The 19,033-nt window shown below is 39.1% G+C and overlaps 1 protein-coding gene across 2 annotated transcripts; it reads right to left on the minus strand.

The window, feature by feature from the left end:
- Positions 1-403: 403 nt before the first annotated feature.
- On the minus strand, positions 404-15,585 carry ARG1 (arginase 1). Of its 2 annotated transcripts, XM_004368922.2 has the most exons (9): positions 15,494-15,550; positions 9,064-9,136; positions 7,254-7,265; positions 6,235-6,421; positions 4,892-5,051; positions 3,110-3,204; positions 1,665-1,769; positions 1,321-1,457; positions 679-1,074 (listed from the first exon to the last, which is right to left on the minus strand). In XM_004368922.2, exons 1-9 carry the CDS (start codon positions 15,548-15,550, stop codon positions 908-910), a joined length of 993 nt encoding a protein of 330 aa, XP_004368979.1. In that variant the 3' UTR covers positions 679-907. The 2 variants fall into 2 exon arrangements, with proteins under 2 accessions (XP_004368980.1, XP_004368979.1); XM_004368923.2 differs by lacking the exon at positions 7,254-7,265 and having other exon boundaries at positions 404-1,074; positions 6,235-6,409; positions 15,494-15,585.
- Positions 15,586-19,033: the final 3,448 nt, after the last annotated feature.

Here is a 19,033-nt window from a genome sequence, read left to right on the forward strand (position 1 = left end):
AGAAAAAAGAACAGAAAAGCTCCCAGGGATCCCACCAGTGCGGCTACAAGGTCTGGGGAAGTTGTTCTCAGGTGTTGAAGTACAGCCTGGCTAGGAGGCGTAGGGGTTTCACTCAGTGCCAGGTATTCAGCGGACAGGAAGAGAAGGAAGGTATAGAGAGACGAGAAACTGAGTAATGAAGAAAGACAAAAAGGGAAAAAGAGGGAAAATGAAACAAAACATTTAAAAAAAAAGAACAAGAAAAACCCCCCAAAAAAACACACATACACACACACAAAAAAAACCCCACGAGAAAAGAAACGCCTTCTGGGATCCCTCTGCGCATCTGCAGAAGCTGAGGGGGTAGGTCCCAAGCCACGCAGCACTGCCCAGCCAGAATGGGCTCCCAACTCAAGAAAAGAAAAAGAAAACAAACAATTCAAAACAAACAAACAAAAGCCCCAGGATCCCACCAGCATGGCAGCACGGACCGGGAAGCAGTTCCACACTCGAGCAGAGCTTCACAGCCCACACTCTTCAAGATCTTGCAGTGCTTTGGGAATAATTTCACTGCAGCTTTTTAAATCTTTGTAGTAGTTTAAGTAGGATGTACATATGCATGTGTGTATATATAAGTGTCAGCAAATTCTCAATGAGAAATCAATGTATACTTTTATTTCCAAAAATAAATCTTTTGCCAGAATGGGGACTATAAACTTCTTAATTTTACTAAAGTTAGAATTTCCAAATCTTGAATTTCACACCAAGTGGCAAGTCAGTTTATACAGTTTATACTAATTGTATAATATTTCCTAAGACAAAGCATTTTTCTGAAAAGAACAGTCTTTGGGAGGATAACTGTAGGCTTAATTATTACATTGACTAATCATGTCATTAGCTATAAGATTTTTATATGATGTTTCCAGATTTACTTAGGTGGGCTAAGGTAGTTAATATCTTTATGATTGCCCTCCCGAGCAACTCCAAAACAAGCCAAGGTTATTGCTACTGCTGTGTTCACTGTTCGAGTCGCTTCTTCTGGTGTCTTCCCCAGAGATGGATTCACTTCCATTATGTCTAATCCTGAGAGTAGCCCTACAACAACAAATGGTAATAATGTAGTTTATAAAATAGTTGACATTTTAAATTCAGTACAGATTGACTTGAAAGATTACCCAGGAATGGAAAGAGGTGGTAACCAACTGAAAACACTTTAGTTACTGCATCATGTGATGGGTGCTTTTGAAGTGGCGTTAGACGCTTGGTTTTCAAATCAGGAAGATAGAAATATATATGGTCAGGTGTAAACTTGCTGCTTCATTCCCCCAGAATTTTACTTACCTGTTTTGCAAATTTCTTCTGTAATGTAGAGACCTTCTCTGTAAGACAGACCTCCTGTGACTGGTGTGCCAGTAGCTGGTGTCAAAGATGGGTCTAGTCCATCAACATCAAAACTGAGATGAATTGGCCTTTTCTTTCTTTTAAGTGGTAGGAAAGGAATTCAGTTTAAGGTGATGATTTAATGTTTAATAGGTAAATGTAGTTCTTACCCTACTTTATAAAATGTAACAACCCAGTGAAGTGCCATGGTTTTACTTAAAGGCTTTATTAATAATTTATATTGATTAGTGTCAGTAGCAAGTCCTCAATAATGCTTAAGCTACACACACATAAAAACATCATACCTTCCTAGTAGATAGCTGAGTGTTTCTTCCATCACCTTGCCAATTCCCAGTTTATCCACTTCAGTCATTGAAAAGTATTTAATACCCAAGGTTTTCATAATGTAGCTATGAAAGAAGAGACATTAAGGTAATATACAATTAATAAGACTGACTCTATATCCTCAGTAGTTTTTTGTTTTTTTATGGTGGTAAGATATATATAACAAAAAGTTTGCCATTTTAATTATTTTTTATTGTGGTAAAATACAACCAAAAAATTGTCATTTCAGCCATTTTCACTTGTACTGTTCAGTGGCATTAATTACTTTCACTATGCTATGCAACCATTATCACTGTTTCCAAATTTTTTCATCACCCTTAACAGAAACTTAGTACCCCTTTAGCAATAACTCCCCATTTCCACCTCTCACCCACCGCTGGTAACCACTAATAAACTTTTGTCTCTGTGCATTTGCCAATTCTAGATATTTCATATAACTGAGGTCGCAAAGTATGTGTCCTGTTGTACCTGACTTATTTTACTTAGCATAATGTTGTCAAGGTTCATCCATGCTGTAGCATGTATCAGGGCATCATTCCTTTTTATGACTACTATTCCATTGTATGTATATACCACTTTTTTTTTTATCCATTCATCTGTTGATGGGCATTTAGGCTGTTTCCACCTTTTGGTTATTGTAAATAGTGCTGCAGTGCAAGTTTCTGTTTGTGTTCCTGTTTTCATTTCTTTTGGGTATATACCTAGGTGTGGAATTTCTGGGTCATATAGTAATTCTATGTTCAGCTTTTTAAGGAACTGCCAAACTTTTCCATAGCGGCTGCACCATTTTACAGTCCCACCAACAATGGATGAGGTTCTAATTTCTCAACATCCTCACCAACACTTGTTATTTTCTGTTTTCTGATAATAGCCATCCTAGTGAGAGTGAAGTGGTATTGCATTGTGGTTTTGATTTGTGTTGCCCTAATGACTAATGGCATTGGACATCTTTTCATGTGCTTATTAGCCATTTGTATATCTTCTTTGGGAGAAATGTCTATTCAAGTCCTTTGCCCATGTTTTGATTGGGTTGTTCATCTTTTGGTTGTTGTAGGCCATTTTAATCATTTTTAAGAATGCAAATTAGGGACATTAATTATATTCATCATGTTGTGCTACCATCACCACCATCCATTTCCAAAAGTTTCCATCACCCCAAACAAAAACTCAGTACCCCTTCAGCAATAACTCCCTATTCCCGCTTCTCCCTAACCCCTTGTAAGCACCAATAAACTTTTGATCTTGTTTCTTTTTAAAAAAAAAGGTCAATGTGGTAAATATATAAAATATTTAGGTTTTGTGAATCCTATATATATATTGCTGTTCTGGTAGGTTTGACAGTAAAGCATACCTAGCACATAGAAGGAAAAACATGAAAATAAATCACATCAAGGAATAAACTTACTGTTCACCAGGGTCCACATCTCTCAAGCCAATATATACAATGTCTTTAGCAGATATGCAGGGAGTCACCCAGGAGAATCCTGGTACATCAGGGATCTAAAATTGCAATGTTTCCATTTGGTTATATATGCTCTTCTGTAGTAAATCTTCAAGAGTCCCTGAATGGCACAAACGGTTAAGCACTCAACTACTAGTTGAAAGGTTGATGATTGGAACACACCCAAAGGCGCCTTGGAAGACAGGCCTGGCAATCTGCTCCCTTGAATACTTTCTGGAGCAGTTCTACTCTGCACACATGGGGTCACCATGAGTTGCAATTGACTCAAAAGCAACCAACCACAACAACAGGAGTAAATCTTACTTTTAAAATTAGGAAGACAGGTTGGGTTGCATATATCTTACATTTAGAATATAAGAATGTATATATATCTTACATGTAGAGGAAATCATTTAAAAAATCACAAAATTAAGAAGGGGATGCTTGCTTTTCCTCGTGGTACCTTTATTGCTGTGGCCTTACACAGCCTGACCCAGGGGCCCAGACCTAACCTGAACCATTTACCTACTCTGTGTCCCACTGAGCCCTGCTATCCCAGGACTCTTCTATAAGAAATCAGTGTGCTTCCATTGCTTTGATAGCTGCCTTCTTTACTTCTCTTTCTCAATAAGGGACTTGATCCAAAGGGTGGTCTAGGGTGACTAAGGGAAATTTTTGACCAGACAAACCTTTGGCTGTTCCTCACACCATAATGTGATATCTGCTTTGTCCTGGAGCTGAGTTTGGTTGGTCTCATGTGCTAGGTAGACATTTTCCAAGTTTATAAATGCATCACTTGGTGCTCATTGCAGAAAGTATTACTCCTGAGCATTTAGCATAAGGAGGTTTGAATCCTCAAGTATCATCATTAGGACTAATATACTGCAGCTGCTACATATAACAATAAAAGTTTGGAATATAATGTTAAACTTTAATCTGGAATTTCATCTTACATGTTTTAGAATAGAAGTTTTTAGGGATCGAGGAGATAGTTCTTCCTCCTATGATTTAGATATGCACTTTTCATAGTAAGAATGTTAATATAAATCATTATATTCCTGCATTTAAAAACTCCATTTTTGAAAAATCCCTGTAATATGTAATCTGTATTTATTGTTAATAAATTTGTAAGAATAAGAGGGTGTGTGGTATGTTGTAAACAGGTAGGAGTTAGGAGACCTGGTTCTGGGCCTTCCCTTGCTATATGTTTAGCATATGATCCCAACGAAGTACTTAAGCTCTAAGCGGCTAATTTGTTTATGAAGGAGTATTCTCTATGGAGCCCTGTGTGCTGCAAACATTTGATGTGCTTGGCTGCTAACCAAAAGGTTGGAGGTCTGAGTCCACCCAGAGGCATCTCAGAAGACAGGCTGCCATCTACTTCCAAAAAAAGTCAGCCTCTGAAAACCCTACGGAGCACAGTTCTGCTCTGACACATGAGCTTGCCATGAGTCAGAGTTGACTTGACAGCAACTGGTACTGGTAGTAGTACTTTACCTACTAAAAAGGGTAGTTCTAAGAATCAAAAGAGAAGATGTATACAAAGTCAGTTTGCAAACTACCAAGTAAGGTAAAGGCAGAAGAGCTTCACTGATTTTTATCAGCCAATCTTTTCCTTGTTGGCTGAAGAGAAAATGGTTTGAGGTTGCAGCAAGAATAAGATGGCATAGGGGTTCTTATTTCCCTTCCACCACCAAACTTCTGCTAAAGGTTACTCTTGTAATAAAATATCAACTAGCCTTTTACCTTTCCCTTCAATTCCTTCAGGAGAAAAGACACAGGTTGTCCATGCATGTTCCCACTTGGGGTTGTCACTGGAGTGTTAATATCGGAGTGAGCATCCACCCAAATGACACAGAGGTCAGGGTGGACCTTGGCATGGCCAGAGATGCTTCCAATCGCTAAACTAACGAGGAAGAAAAGTTTGTGTGAACATTGAGTTTGCAATGTCTCTACACTCATCATAAAATATATTAACTCATCCAATGCCCCTGCTGCTCAGTTTTCCTTTAAGTCAAAGTGGCTGCTATTTCTGATAGATTTGAAAATGGAGATGCCAATTAAACAATTTTAACAACCAAGTATAGCTTATTACACTTAATACTTACTAGCAAGTTATATTTAATTGATATAATTACTAAAAATCATTTTTTTCAAAATATACCTTCTAAATAAAGTGGCAAAATATTTCTTAGCCAACGTAAAATAATAATAATAAATGTGTGTAAAAACATTAGCCATGGCAGAAATTGCCTTGCACAAGACGCTATTCAATTCTCTGGATCTAGTTCATTTGAAAATTATACAGCAATAAAAAATAATGCTTATGATCCTTATGCATACCATGAAGTAACATAAGGAAATTTGTACCGTAGATTAAGAGCAAAACATAGGATATAAAACACACACACACACAGTCATTTTAAACAAATTCATATAACAGGACAAAAGACCTGCCAGAAGGGAAATATGCCAGAGTCAAAATGCTTGTAAAAGATGTTAGAGAAGTACAATTTACATAGATAGAGATAGTGGTGATATACATATATATCCTCACACCAGTCCGAAATACTTCTTGAATCAATTGAGTTAGGCTATATACTAAGATACAATGGTGGTAATCTTCTGATTTTAAAATATATGCATTTCAAAAATGTTATAATTATTACTTTTATAATGGAAAACATACTTTTAAACTGTTGACCTAAATAAGTTGTTTATATTATCAGTAATCAAGTATAATAAACTGAATTTCCTTGGTGTTTATTTAGAAATTAAGACTATGCCGAGTATTTTACTGAAATCCATCCATATTTCTTTTATTTTCTGCTGTAATAGATTAAAATAAAGATATCGCAAGACTTCAAACTGAACTAAGTATATGCTTCCATAATGAAGTATCCAATAAAATTAGAAGGACAAATGCAGAAAATTCGGTAAAAAAATCATGTCCTTTGGGACTAATGTAAATGGAAGATGGAAAATATTGATCAGTGCCTTTCCTTCTATATTTTCTCTCTTCTCATGGTCTTGCTATGCTTCCTTTATATCATTTGTACCAGATCCCCATAGAGAACCGTTAACAAGACCTGTGATCTCCGCCGAGTACCAAGCTGGTTCGCCCATTCTTCTTGACTTCTGCCACCACACTAGCCAGCTGCTCGTTAGCTTGTCCCACCGACCTTGGGTTCTTCACAGTTTGAAAGGGAATGTCATTAGGGACATCAGCAAAGGTCAGGTCCCCATAATCTTTCACATCACACCCTAAAATTAAAAGTTTCAGGATACTAAGCTTAAAAAATGCAGATTACAAAACAGTGTATGTAGGATGATTCCAAATTCACAAAATAAATATATTTTCAAAGGTGTAAGCAAAGGAAAAGTCTGGAAGGACTGTGAACATCACGAAGGTAGAAACTGTCTGCGTTTGCCTGCCATCATCCCACCCATGTCTCACACAGTGCCTAGTAACTTCTTGAATCGATTCAGTTAGCTAGACACTAAGGTAACAGCGATGACCTTCTGATTTGGACCTGTTAAATGATCTATCTCTCTTTATCTCCCCCCTTCATTTTCTCTCTCTCCTTATATGCTTTCTAATTTTCTATGATAAGTGGTGTTTTGTTTTTGTAATAATACATAGCTAAGAAAAGAATATATGCTTATATCCAGAAGAAAATACACCGGTATTTTCTAAGTTTTCCGGCTCTGTAGTAATAGTCCTTGGTTTTAATCCAGTCTGTCACCTGCTGAAGCAGCTCAGCTTCCTCCCTCTGTCCATCGTACCTGCCTCATAGTGTTGTTGTGAGAATTAAATAAGAATATGGGCTTAGCGCTGAGCCTAACACTTAAGAGAGCTCAGGATATGAAGGCTTGTTTTCAATAAGGGAAAAAAAAATGCAGGTGACCCAAAGTTCCTATGGACGCTAGTGTGCTTCCTAGAAAGCACTCCATTTGACTGCAAAAGTACAGAGCTTCATGTAAAACTGTGACATGGGCTCAGGTCAAGGTTCTATAGGTAACTGACTATTGTGTATTATATTTATTTATGTGTCCATGATTCAGTAACACTTTCAGGAGGCTTAACCTGATATAAAATGTTACCAATTATGTTTGGTAACTGAGGGAATCGGTCCGCTTATCCAGCCAAGTTTTCTGTTCTCTGTTGGGAGTTTTGTTTTGTTTGTTTTATTTAGGTATAATTTTTATTCATTAAAATTCACCCATTTTAAAAGTATAGGTCAATGAGCTTTTGCAAATAGCTACAATCTTGCAATCACCACCACAATTGAGTTTTAGAGCATCTCCATTAACCCCAAAGGTTCCTCCTGTCCCTTTGCAATCAATCCCATCCCTACCCCCAGCCCCAGGCAACCACTGATTTGCTTTCTGTTGCTATACTTTTGTCTTTTCTAGAGCTTCATACAAATGGAATCACACAGTATATAATCTTTTGTGTCTGGCCTCTTTTCACATAGCGTCTGTCTGTCCCTTTTGATTGTTGAGTACTATCCCATCATAAGAATGTACCACGTTTTGTTGATCTATTCACCAGTTGCTGAATATTTTGTTGTTTTTGTTTTTTAACTATTATAAATAATACTGCTACAAACATCCAAGTACAAGTCTTTGTGTGGACATATGTTTTCACTTCTCTTGAGTAAATACCTAGGAGTAGAATTGCTGGTTCAAAAGGTAAATGCATGTGTAATTATTTAAGAAACTGCCAAACTGTTTTCCAAAGTGGCTGTATCATTTTGCTTTTCCACCACCAATATATGAAGGTTCCAGTTGTTCCACGTCTTCACCAACACTTCAGAGGGCTTTATATGTAAAGATAACATATACTCAAGTCTATACTTTTAAAATATATATACTTTTTCATTTGCAAATTTGTGTGTGTGGGTGTATAAACACATACGCACTACACAAATACTTGGCATTGTTACTATTATTATAGCTGTAATTCTTTATTTAGTTTCACAAATAAGGGTCCTCCTACTAGTAGTAGGAGGTCCTGGGTGGCACAAATGAGTAAGCACTCGAGTACCAGCCAAAAGTTTGGCTGTTCAAACCCACCCAGAGGCACCTCAGAAGACAGGCCTGGCGATCTGCTTCTGAAAGGTGACAGTCTTGAAGACCTTATGGTTTTCGCTCTGCACATATGGGGTGGCCATGAGCAGTGTTGATTACCGAGTAAGCAAGGTAAGTATGGGCTTGCTTGTGCTTACTTACTACTCTGTAGGGAACAATTTCACATTTTTTCACCATATCACAGATTCTGCTTCTAGGTATGGCTGGCATCTGTCTCTCTCCCAACCCCACATCACTGTCGTACAGAATCAAAGCCTCTTTTCAAATTTACAATCCCTGACAGGGATGGAGCACCCAGTAAGCAAGGTAAACACAGGCATACTTCTGTTTACTTGCTAATCTGTACTGAACAGTTTAACATGTTTTCACCACATTTGATATAAGGTAAGCCCATGCTTACCTTGCTTATTCGGTAATCCACCCCAGGCCATGAGTCAGAATCAACTTGACAGCAAATAACAACTTGCTAGTAGTATACTTCCTGTTGTCCCTTCCTTTTGTTTTCAAACCCCCCAACTTCCCCTCAACTTCCCAGTCCTCAGCCCCAGCACCACACACAGAGATTCTCTTATACAATAGTTTGTCTGGAAAGACAAAATATCTGAGTGAGGATATTTGTTCTCATCCCAAGGAATATTCATCCAAAAATATTTTCCAAGCATTTTTCGCATATGTTACTTATTTTATATGTTTCTAAGATTACAACCAGTGCTTCAGTTCTGTGGTATAAATGTCACTCCAGGCCCACCCCAGTTTAGCAAGCTCCTTCTCCTTCCTCCAGAGTGGGGAGGAAATCAAGCTGATTCTTTAAACTCAAAAATTACCTTGTTCTTTAAGTTTCTCGAGGAGACGAGCCTTTCTCAATACAGTAGGGCCTTCTTCCACCCCTCCTCGTGGCTGTAAAATTAAAAAAAAAAAAAAAAATCCAGACATTATCATGACTATCATGTTCACAAAAGCAATCTTTTCATTATTTAATCAGATGAATAGTCACTATCATTTTTTGAGCTCCTACAGTGCCAGGAATTTACATTATCTCACTTAATCTTTACAGCAAGGTAGATTGAATTACTCCTATGTCAAACATGAAGAACTAGAATCAGACAGGTTATGTAATTTTTCTAAAGGCACACAGCTAAAAAGTGAGCCTAAGTGCACATCCAGGACCCTGCAGATTCCAAAGCCTGCCTTCCCCTCTTCTGGTCACACCGTGTTATCAGCATGTTGTTGTGTTAGGTACAGTCTAGTCAATTTTGACTCATAGTGACCCCATGTGACAGAGAAGAACTTCCCCATAGGGTTTTCTAGGCTGTAATCTTTACAGGGTATATGGGCTGCAGCAGTATATTGACAGGGAACTGCCAAAAATTCAAGCTGGATTCAGAAGAGGACGTGGAAGCAGGGATATCATTACTGATGTCAGATGAATGATGGCTGAAAGCAGAAAATACCGGAAAGATGTTGACCTGTGTTTTATTGACTATGCAAAGGCATTCGACTGTGTGGTTCATGACAAATTATGGATAACATTGTGAAAAATGGGAATTCCAGAACACTTAACTGTGCTCATGAGGAATCTGTACACAGATCAAGAGGCAGTCATTCAAACAGAACAAGGCGATACTGCGTGGTTTAAAGTCAGGAAGGGTGTGCATCAGTGTTGTATCCTTTCACCATACTTAATCTGTATGCTGAGTAACTAATCTGAGAAGCTGGACAATATGAAGAAGAAGGGGCATCAGGATTGGAGGAAGACTCATTAACAACCTGAATTATGCAAATGAACCAACCTTGCTTGATGAAAGTGAAGAGGTTTTGAAGCACTTACTGATGAAGATCAAAGACCACAGCCTTCAGTATGGATTACACCTCAACATAAAGAAAACAAAAATCCTCACAACTGGACCAGTAAGCAACATCATGATAAACAGAGAAAAGATTGAAGTTGTCAAGGATTTCGTTTTACTTGGATCCACAATCAACACCCATGGAAGCAGCAGTCAAGAAATCAAAAGACGACATTGCATTGGGCAAATCTGCTGCAAAAGACTTATTTAGTGTTGAAAACAAAGATATCACCTTGAAGACTAGGGTGTGCCTGACCCAAGCCATGGTGCTTTCAATTGCCTCATATGCATGTGAAAGCTGGACGATGAATAAGGAAGACCAAAGAAGAATTGATACCTTTGAATTGTGGTGTTGGTGAAGAATATTGAATATACCATGGACTACCAAAAGAACAAACAAATCTGTCTTGGAAGAAGTACAACAAGAAAGCTCCTTAGAAGCAAGGATGGTGAGACTGTGTTTCACATACTTTGGACATGTTATCAGGAGGGATCAGTCCCTGGAGAAGGACATCATGCAGCAAAAAAGAGGACATGTCAGAAAAAAGAGGAAGACCCTCAACGAGATGGATTGATACAGTGGCTGCAACAATGGGCTCAAGCATTAACAACAATTGTGAGGATGACACAGGACCGGGCAGTGTTTCGTTCTGTTGTACATAGGGTCGCTGAGTCAGAAATGACTCGATGGCACCTAACAACAACAATCTTTATGGAAGCCGGTCACCAGGTCTTTCTCCCACAGAGTCGCTGGGTGGGTTAGAACTACCAGCTTATCGGTTAGCAGCCAAGCGCTTAACCATTGCATCACCAGAGCTCCTCATTATTAACATTGTGAACACATATTTTGTGCAAAAGCACTATGATAAATGCAGATATAAAAATGAAAAGGAGTGGGCTTCTGTCTTCGATTAATGCATAAGCTAACAGGGTATTTGGGCATTTAAACTAAATTAGAGCACATTGATAATTGTTTCAGTACAGATACAAGATGCCATGGCAGCAAAAGCAGGATGCTTCCCACTTTTTCAGGGCAGGAGTGTGTCAAGGAAGGCTACGTGGAGTAGGTGGTGTGTGAGCTGAGTCTTGCAACATGAGTAAGTGTTCACCAGGGAAACAGGTATGGGTGATGGAAAAAAATTTGCCAAGGAACAGCTTGGGCAAAGGCATAAGATGAGAAAGTGCATCGCACAAGAAGGGCCTGTGTGCAGGTCAACAGGGCAGTTAAGTTCAGGCTCCTGGGGAAAAATGGGCAACAGAGAAAATCACCACCTGCGAAACTATAACCAAAGACCAACCCAGTAAATTCAAGTTTTGAGTTGCTTATCACAATGGAGAGAAATGTCTACCCTGGCAGGAAGTCTTCTCCAGTCTCCTGGCTGACTGGAGGTCTAAAGAAGCTGTTCTTTTATGTATCTTTCTGATTCTAATTTCTGACAAGGCTTTTAGATACAGAAGGTTACTTGCTGTTGTCAGATGAGAAGATGTGCCAGAAGACACATGCATGTCTCCCTAAGATTGAGGCTGTGGTACCCAACTAAGAAGATCTTTCGTCTCAGTTCCAATGACCAGATAATTTGCCCCAGGTGCCAGGCAAATCCTCGATATCACGTTTCCATCCCTGGCAGTTACAGACCCCCATGTACTCTCCCTGACACATTTTGCTCCTTTACTGATTCCTTTTTGCCATGAGCGCTCCCCTTCCCTAAGTAGATAGAACATCTTCTTTGAGCCCCAGTAGGGTGCTCCTTTGGCTCATATTCTGCCTTTGGTTTTGGTTTTGGTTTCCGTTATTAGATTACATTCCAAAGTTCTTTAAGTGTTTGATTCTTGTTGTTAGCTGCCCTTGTGGCAGCCCCCGACTCATGACAGCCCCATGCACAAGGAAATGAAACACTGCCTGGCCCTATGCCATTCCCATGATCAGCTGCAGATTGGACTGTTGTGATTTGTAAGATTTCGTTAGCTGATTTTCAGTAGATCACCAGGCCTTTCTTCCTAGTCCATCTTAATCTGGAAGATCCTCTGAAACCTGTTCAGCATCATAGCTACTTGAAAGCCTCTACTGACAGTTGATGGCTATGCATGAGGTGCATTGGCCTGGAATCAAACCCAGGTCTCCTGAATAGAAGGTGAGAATTCTACCACTGAACCACCACTGCCACCTCTTTAAAGCACTATTTTTTTTATAGTGTAAGGCTAACATTTAGTGGATGTTCTAAAATTGCCAGTTTGATAAAATTTCTTGACCTTTCCCTCCTCTCCCTTTCAAACTTTAGAACAAATCTTAATGATCCCTTGTTGACACTGTATTTGCTCTAACATAGTCCTTGAATTTCCCACAGTGACATTTTCTACAATTTTCTTTTTTTAATTCACTCAAACTACTTCTCCTGATGGTCTTCTCTCATTGCTTGGTTTGTCTGCTTTCTTTGGAAAGTGATTTGTCAGCTCAACTGGCATTCTAAACTGGTTCCCAAACCCTAACTCTGCCTGCCTGGCCACAAGTGTAAGGTCCACTATGGAGTCAGGTCCTCTGAAGAAGCATCAGAGTAGGTAAGGAGCACAGGCTTTGCAATCAGATAGTCCTGGCTCTGCTACTGGCTGTGTGACCTTGGGCAAATTACGAAGTCTCTCTGAACTTCAGTTAACTATAAAATAAAAATACCTACCTCAGTGTTTGCTGCCACCACCTTTTCCCACCCCCACTGCCTTACAAGAGGGTGAGGCAGGGGATGGAGTCCTTTTTCAGGAAACCACTAGTGTCAACCTTCTGGCCATCTGTCCCCTTATCCCTCCCACCCCTACTCACTTACCTCATTTTAGGTGGGGAGAACTGCTTACATGTTAGCAATTTTTTTCCTACCCTATGGCTTAGTGTAAGGAGCCTTGGCGGTTCAATGGTTAAGTGCTCAGCTGCTAACTAAAAGGTTGGCAATTCAAACCCACCCAGCAGCTCCGCAGGACAGAGACCTGGAGGTCTGCTCCTGTAAAGATTACAGCCTAGAAAATCCTGTGGGGCAGTTCTGCTCTGTCACATGGGATCGCTATGAGTCAAAAATTGACTCAATGGCACCTAACAACAACAATGGCTTAGTGTAGAAAAATTTCTCTCAGTCTTTGCTATTCTGGGACAACAAGCTTCATTCTAATGGCCATGTTTTAATGGGGGAAGAGCTGTAGGTTAAAAAAAAAAACAAACTACTGAGAATGGGAAATGCACACCAGGCTATATTTCAAAATACCAACCCCAACAGGAAACCCTGGTGGCATAGTGGTTAAAAGTTCAGCTGCTAACCAAAAGGTTGGCAGTTTGAATCCACCAAGAGCTCCTTGGAAACCCTATGGGGCAGTTCTACTCTGTCCTATAGGATTGCTATGAGTTGGAGTAGACTCGGACAGCAATGGTTTTTTTTTTTTAATCCACTACAGTGACTGTTAGGAGTCCCTGGATGGCGCAAATGGTTAAATGCTCAGCTACTAACTGAAAGATTGGCAGTTCAAATCTACCCAGAGGTGCCTTGGAAGAAAGTCCTGGCTATATACTTCTGAAAGAGCACAGCCATTGAAAACCCTGTGAAGCGCAGTTCTACTCTGAAACACATGGGGTCACCATGAGTCGGAATTGACTCTACAGCAACTGGTTTACAGTGGATGTTAGGGGGCGGTGGTGGTTCCGTGGTAGAATTCTCACCTTCCTTGTGGGAGACCTAGGTTCAATTCCCGGCCACTGCACCTCATGCACAGCCACCATCCGTCAGTGGAGTCTTGTGTGTTGCTATGGGTTTCAGCGGACTGTCCAGACTAAGATGGACTAGGAAGAAAAGCCTGGCGATCTACTTCTAAAAAATAGGTCAATGAAAACCCTGAGATGAGACCATTACAGTGATCTAATCCAAAACCAATTATGGGCAGCATTTTATCCTGCTGTGCGTAGCGTCGCCGTGAGTTGGGGGACTGACTCAACAGCAGCCAGCAACGACAACAGTGACTATTATCATCAGCATTAGCCCTTGTGCTGAGATACACGGGCCAGAGCATGTTCAGTCTATTCCCTCACTTCTTTTCTTCCTTTTGTCAATTATTTCCTTATCTTGTTTTTTGACAATTATTTCAATTCTATGTCTGTTATAACTTATTCCAAGAATACGTGAGATTAATGTGGTTTTCACAGTTAACTCCGGCATTGAAAGAAACACTTCCGTGTCGGCAAAATGTCTTTGTGCTCTCAGAGAGATTTTCAAAGGAATGAAGTACTATTTACTGAGTCCAAATGCAGTGTGGGTCTCTAACCTCTGATCTCTGCCAATTTGTTTTGCAATAAAAAGCCAGAGTGCAAAGCAAGAATTCAAAACTAAGAGGGGTAAAGCGCTGCCCAGGTGGGAGAGAGTCTGAGAGTCCCACTAAAACAACAACAAAAATCCATTTTAGGGGTTTCAACTCACACTTTGTCTTCTTTTTGTTTATTTGTCTATTTTTCATTTTTAGCACAGACCCATATTAATATTTAAGGTTTTCTGAAATCTCTTCACATTTACCCAGAGTGAGTTTGTCCAGGCAGGGGGAAAAAAAAGACTGTATATTTATTTATTTATTGCCAAACCAAACCCATTGCGGTCGAGTTGATTCCGACTCATAGCGACCCTATAGGACAGGGTAGACAACTGCCCCATAGGGTTTCCAAGACTGTATATTTAAATGTCATTGGCATAGTTTTGATTCACAGCTGGGTGAATCTGTGAGTTTCATAAACCCATTAATCCTTTCAATGTTACCAACTGGCAATAGGGTTTTCTTTTTATTCCTTTTTTTCCCCTTAAAGAGAGGTACATAAAGGATTCTACCAAGTCCATAAACTATCAGTTTTGTAGAATCATTAAAACCTTAAAATAATCTGAATCATTTATGAAGTTGTAGGAAGCAATAATATCTAGGTTATCCAGGTTAAAAGAAATCTGAAAGTTACTTCCAATTGCATGAAAATTTTCCAGGCATGAATTACATAGCTAAACATGTTTTCTTAAAATTCTCTCTCCCTCTACACACACACAGTAACATCAAAATAACAAGAGCAACAAAATCTAAATGACTACTAATGTGGAACTAGTCCATTCCGATTCAAATAAAAATGCTTTCTCTTAAGAAACATAAGCAAAAATTTGTAAGATTCAAATAAAATTGGTTTTGGTTGTGATTAGGGGCCACATGAATAAGTGGATTTGTGACATAATTATACAATGTTGCAAAATGTTAAAAAAAGACTTTAAATATGTATATGTATACTTTTTCTTTCCAGGACCAAATTGTAGCAGGGAACTAAAGTAACAAGACAATAACATCTTAGTAATTTTAAAGTTCAAACGTTTCAAATAAGTCCCAGTTATCAAGAGCCTGACTTTTTACTCACCTGTCCCTTTGAGAAAGGAGCTCCAATGATCCCTATGGATTTTGACTTGGAACTCATGCTCCGGCACGTCTCTTCACTGAGCCCAAGTTCTCCAGTCATCAGCCTCTGCAGCCTTCAGTGACAGAAGGGACACACTTTTTTCCCATTTATAATTGGGTAGAATCTGTTTACCTTTATTCTAATGAAGGCAGCTGGCTCCACCTACTGAAGAATGACCCAAGTCAACAGAAAACCTTGTACATGCTCATACATGAAATAACTGTGATTCCTCTCAGTCTAAGTCACTATTATTCACTTTGCCATTTCACACCCTTGTCAAAACCAGCCGGGCAACATTAATCTTTTTAGGCAGTCAACAATATATGCTGACTCATAAGAAATACAATGATTCTGTGCAACCACGGGGCAGGGCACAAAGCCTCTCAAGGCCTCTGAGTCCTCCTATATAAAATAAGACCTGGGACTGGCAAGATGGTTTCTTGGCTCGCTTCTGATCCTAGCCCAGAGTGAAGTTTTCATATACCAGTATAAAAGTTCAATCCATGGAGAGATTTTATACACCAGCAGGGTGGAGTCTTATAGAAAGGATATGACTTCCTCTTCTTATTATTACTTGGAGAAAAAAATTAATTTCCTAATTAATAACCCAGATGTGTTGCCATGCCAATTTTGAAATATGGTGTGCAGGGAAACACCAGTTCTTGGAATTATCATCAAGGTATAGAAATAAAAATAGCTGGCATGGAGTTTTCATCACATGCCAGATGCTGTTCTGTTTTATGTTTATCGCCTCATTTAATCCTTGTGCCAATCTTACGATCTTACGATAAGTCTCATTATTAGTGCTGTTTTACTAATGAGGAAGCTGAAGCTCAGAGAGGTTACAGTTTCACACACAGGGTGTAGGTCACATGCGTGATTTAGTCATAGATACTCTGGATTCATCTAGTCACTGTGCTTTACAGTCTAAACACCCGTGAGGCATCAGCTATTAACTGTGTGCCCTTGAAGTTTGTTTATCATCATGCAAAAGTATGGATTTAGAAGAAATGCAACCTAAAGATCTTTCCAACTTTAAAATTATATGATTGTAATTAAAAAGGAAAATTCACTTAGTAGAAACTGATTTCTTCTTCCTATCAATGAGAGAGAACATTGTGGAGCCTATAAATTCCATACGGGCAGAGAATTTTGTCTGCTGTATCCCTAGAGCCTAAACAGTGCCTCAGATATGGACGGCCCTCAATAAATATTTATTGAATGAACGAATGAGGAAACCAAGGTCTCACAGGTACATTTCTTAGGCCTGTTTTCCAGACAGGCTTCCTATCTTTTACTTTTTGATTTTGTATAGCCTACATATTTACTCGTGGTATTACTTGTATATCCTAGATATTAGCCTCTTAAGGTGTTCACATTGCAAATATCTTCTCCCAAACTGTCAACAATTTGATAACTTTGTATATGTTATCATTGAAAATCCTTAATTTTAAAATAGACAATGGAATAATTAATTCTCCTCTTATGCTTTGTGCTTTAGAAAGTTTCATTTAAGTCCTTTCTCACCTTCAAATCACAAATATGTATTTCTACATTTTCTTCTATATGTTTTAGGGTTTATCTTATAACATTTAGGTCTTTAACCCATCTCTAGCTCATCTTTGTGTATTGTGTAAGTTTCCCAACTTTATTTTTTGCTATATGGTCAATAGTTTGTTCAACAGCATCCCTTGAGCATTTCATTCATCTCAGCATGTATTTGAGTGCTATTGTTATTAGTTGCCGTCAAGTTAATTCCCACTCATAGTGACCCCATGTGTGCAGAGTAGAACTGCGCAACAGGGTTTTCAAGGCTGTGATTTTTTTGGAAGCAGACTGCCAGGCCTGTCTTCTGAGGTGCCTCTGGGTGTGTTCGAATTGCCAACCTTTCAGCTAGTAGTCGAGTGCTTAACTGTTTGTGCCACCCAGGGACTCCATTTGAGATGCTACCACTATCATATATCAAGTTTCCCTACTTACATGGGTCTGTTGATGAGCTCTTTCTTTTGTTGCATTGGCTTATTTACCTGTGGCTGTATCAGGGCCACCCTGTTTTATTATTATGACTTTATGGCATATCTCATCATTGTTTGGACAAGAGTAATATTTTTTATTCTTTTTCAAAATTGATTTATCTATTCATTTTTTTCTGTATATATTTTGGAATAAGTTGTTGAATTCCTAAAATAAAAATAATCATGCTATAATCTTTACTAAATTTATAGATTAATCTATAAAGATTTGCCATTTTTTCCTTCGAAAAAGTCTAACATCCTGAAAGTTCTTTCTATACCAAGCTTAGTTTGCCTTCCTGTCATTTGACCCATTGGTCACAACCCTTGGATCCAAATAAAGCACACTAACTCTTGGCTGTCAAGGAATCCCTGGGTGGCACAAATGGTTAAGCACTCAGCTACTAACCAAAAGGTTGACTGTTTAAATACATTCAGAGGTGCCTCAGAAGAAAGATCTGGCAATCTACTTCTGAAAGATCATAGCCACTGAAAACCCTATGGAGTGCAGTTCTACTCTGAAACACATAGGGTCGCCATGAGTTGGAATCGCCATGAGTTGCCCTTGAGGGCAACTGGGTCTAGTTATTGGCTGTCATGTTTTCTCGAGTCCTCTATTATTTAGCCTGACTATCCCCAAGTACTTCACCAGTTTCCTGTATTACATGATCACTACTCTCCTTCACCACCACCATATGTCAGTTTGTCATACTGTGGTGCCTTGCATATTGCTATGATGTTAGAAGCTATGCCACCAGTATTTCAAATACCAGCAGAGTCACCCATGGTGGACAGGTTTCAACAAAGCTTCCAGACTAAGAAAAACTAGAAAGAAAGAACTGGTGATCTATTTCTAAAAATTATCCAGTGAAAACGCTATGAATCACAACAGAATATTGTCCAATATAGTGCTGGAAGATGAGTACCCTAGGTTGGAAGGCATTCAAATACACAGTGACTGCCACAATGGACTTGAGCCTGCCAACGATTGTGACAGTGGTGCAGAACCAGGCCACATTCCCTTCTGTTGTACATAAGGTCACCATGTGTCATAGCCGACTTAGCAGAAGCTAACAACAACTGTTTCAGGTTACTATCCTCATCACTCTCTTCAAAGTATCTTCCAGTTTGCCTATGCCCTTGTTGAGTAGTGCATCCAGAACCAAATGAGTACCTCCAGATGTAGACAGAGCCATCTGGCCCATCAAATACAAATCTGGTAATGCTTGACTTTTCCAATTCACTGATAAAAATGTTGAACAAGGACAGCACTTATGTAAGACCTCCTTGACGTTCCACCAGAAACGTCAATCAAGATTGGCTTAAGTCCATTAATTAATCATCAGCCTCCAGATATAGCTGTTGAAACATTTTCCAACTCAACTACTCTATCTTGTTTATAAGGAAATTTTTCAGGTGTCTTAATAAAATCTAGCTACCCTTTGCCAACTTTTGTCATCAACCAGTCCAACACCCCTGTCAAAGGTGA

This window comes from Trichechus manatus, unplaced genomic scaffold, assembly GCF_000243295.1.
Source record: "Trichechus manatus latirostris isolate Lorelei unplaced genomic scaffold, TriManLat1.0 scaffold00002, whole genome shotgun sequence".
In the NCBI taxonomy this organism is placed as follows: Eukaryota; Metazoa; Chordata; class Mammalia; order Sirenia; family Trichechidae; genus Trichechus; species Trichechus manatus.